This window comes from Cyprinodon variegatus, unplaced genomic scaffold (assembly GCF_000732505.1).
Source record: "Cyprinodon variegatus isolate N-32 unplaced genomic scaffold, C_variegatus-1.0 Scaffold267, whole genome shotgun sequence".
Classification (NCBI taxonomy): Eukaryota; Metazoa; Chordata; class Actinopteri; order Cyprinodontiformes; family Cyprinodontidae; genus Cyprinodon; species Cyprinodon variegatus.
The window spans coordinates 951,525-953,996 of record NW_015150720.1 but is presented as its reverse complement, the minus strand read 5'-3'; the positions used below and the strand labels follow the sequence as shown (position 1 = coordinate 953,996).

At 37.3% G+C, this 2,472-nt stretch overlaps 1 protein-coding gene across 1 annotated transcript in view; it reads left to right on the top strand.

Moving 5' to 3' along the window:
• Nucleotides 1–2,472, top strand: part of LOC107089833 (mitochondrial import receptor subunit TOM40B-like) — a 7,529-nt gene that overhangs the window by 3,620 nt on the left and 1,437 nt on the right. Inside the window, exons 3-7 of the mRNA XM_015382836.1 lie at nucleotides 882–949; nucleotides 1,031–1,123; nucleotides 1,519–1,620; nucleotides 1,732–1,837; nucleotides 1,981–2,111. Of these exons, the coding sequence (XP_015238322.1) occupies nucleotides 882–949; nucleotides 1,031–1,123; nucleotides 1,519–1,620; nucleotides 1,732–1,837; nucleotides 1,981–2,111 (500 nt within the window). The remainder of the gene's footprint in view (nucleotides 1–881; nucleotides 950–1,030; nucleotides 1,124–1,518; nucleotides 1,621–1,731; nucleotides 1,838–1,980; nucleotides 2,112–2,472) is intronic.

Genomic DNA, 2,472 nt, shown 5'->3' with positions numbered 1-2,472 from the left:
ACCTTACATTGGTGGATGAGCCACTAAACAAAAGATGTAAAACAATTTCTTTGATCTACTTAACTGTATCCATGCATGACAACCATGCTCTGCAAATGTCTATGGCAATGCAAGCATGAGCTGCTAACTTCTGTCGAGCTATTGAAGCTTTGTGCGTCACCATCACTCTTTGAAATGTTGCCCATTGTATTCAATAGAGTTGTCAGAACTCTCTTATCTCCATGGCTCTGAGCCCCACCTTTTTCCAGGACAGGGATTGGCTGCTGCTCACAGATTAGAATTCATGAGGAGATAACTCAGACAAGCATGAATCAAGAAAAATACCAATTCTGGGAGGAATTTAAATGAAGAAATAGTATGATAACATTGCTAAAAGCTATATTATATACGTCCTTTAAATCAACACTTTTGATTAACAAATTAATCTGAAGTATATAAAATAATTCTTTAGATGAATATACAGCACTTGATGCATATCGATGCTTAATGCTCTTCTCATAAACTGTCTAACTTAAGAGAGTCAGATCCATAACTGAATGAGTCATGTGACCCAGAGCATCTGGTGGTCTGTTTCACTGCACAGAGGGAGACTGCTTCATTTTCCAGCATCACTATTGGCCTTCTGGAGGGCTAAACTTGGAAGTTACAGGTCAAGCTCCCCCTGTTTAACGACTTTAGTGACATTCAAAGCCAGCTGGTTAGACTGCATTTTATCTCGGAGTTATCAGTTTAAATGTTGGAAGAATACAAATTCCAATCTTTCTTTTTAAAATTTCTACATAAATAAATACTGTGTGTTGGTCTATCAAACAAAATCATAACAAATTGTATTGATTGTGATTACATTGATTTTCACATGTCTTTTTTTGTTCTTCCATCAGATGTTTTTCCTCATCAGATTGAAGGTGTCAAGATGATAGTAAATAAAACTTTGAGCAGCTTTTTTAAGGTGAATCTTAATTGTTTGTACTCCAACGTTTAAAAAAAAGTAATGTTTTATCTTGAACTAAAGTTATGAGTCTGTTTCCAGGTCAGTCATACTCTCCACCTTAGTGCTGTAAGTCCTTCCTACTATCGGTTCCACGTGGAGCATCTGCAGTCTGACGACTACAGCAAGGACAAGGTAAGACACATGTGATCAGAAAGAATTATTTCCTGCTCTGTCTTTACAAGTTTAGATCAGAAAAGTATGTTTTTTAGTTGCTACAGGTCCGAATAAGTGTAAAAAAAGAAAAAAATCCAAATATATCTTTATATTTCCAAGCGTCCAATCGTAATGTCTGGATTTTAAAACTAACCAGTTTAGCTAGTTTAACTCCTACACTGGTTTTGATATAACTGGAGCACATAGAAGTATATCTGAAAACAGCTTTTAAAACATTTGAATGAGCAATTTGGATAAAGAGTGAAATTTAATTCTAGATGAAGTTTGACTTGACATATCTTTGGGAATCCTTGCCTTGTCAATATAATTTTTAGTAAAAAGTAAGTGTATGTTCCTTGTCCATCCACTTATAGGACGCTCCAGCTCTGATTGGAGAGATGGACTCTTCAGGTAGTCTGAACGCTCACGCTCTCCTTCACCTCACCGAGCGTGTTCGAGCCAGAACAGTTTTCCAGGTGGGTTTCTTTGTGTCTTTCGGGGCCGTTTTTGTCCATTTCAGGTGCAGTATGTATAAGAATCCAATCCAAACTGCTAGCCAGCCGCTCACAATCTGTGCTGTATTTCAGAGCCAGCAGTCTCAGTTTGTAACCTGGCAGTTTGAAACCGAGTACAGGGGGAGTGACTTTACTGCTGCGGTGACAGTGGCCAACCCAGACATCCTCAGAGAGTCTGGTGAGGAACGACAAAGACTCAACTAGGACCAATTTTTAGCATTTCAACCAAATATACACTTAAATAAAATAATTGCAGAGGTGCATGTAAATGTGTATTTTTTGTCTATCTTGTCACTTTGTTTATTCGATCCTTCCCTGCAGTCATCCTGGTGGCACATTTTCTGCAAAGTGTGTCATCTAGCCTGGTGTTGGGAGGAGAACTGGTGTACCACAGAGGACGAGCCGAGGAAGGAGGAATCCTGACCCTGGCTGGACAGTACTCGAGTGAGAAAATGTCATTACAGAACATCTCTAAGGGCATCTCAGCTGTTAGTCTTCTATGACATTTCACAGGATTCATTAATTATTAGCCTGATTCGTTAAGACACTTTTTTAGTTATCTATATATTCTAAATGTAAAAAACATTAGCTACAACACAAAAGTGTTTTTAAGTCAGAAAAATACAACCAGTTTTGCTCAGCACAGCCATAAAGCGTTCCTGTCTGAATTCATTCATTTGGCCTTTTCTACTTTTTCTTTCAATTATTGAAAAGATAATATCTTTCTAATTTGGTAAGATTAAATGATGTGAAATGTGTTTTAAAAAAAAATAATAATAATAAACATATGATCCTTGAGTGCTTTCAGCTTTG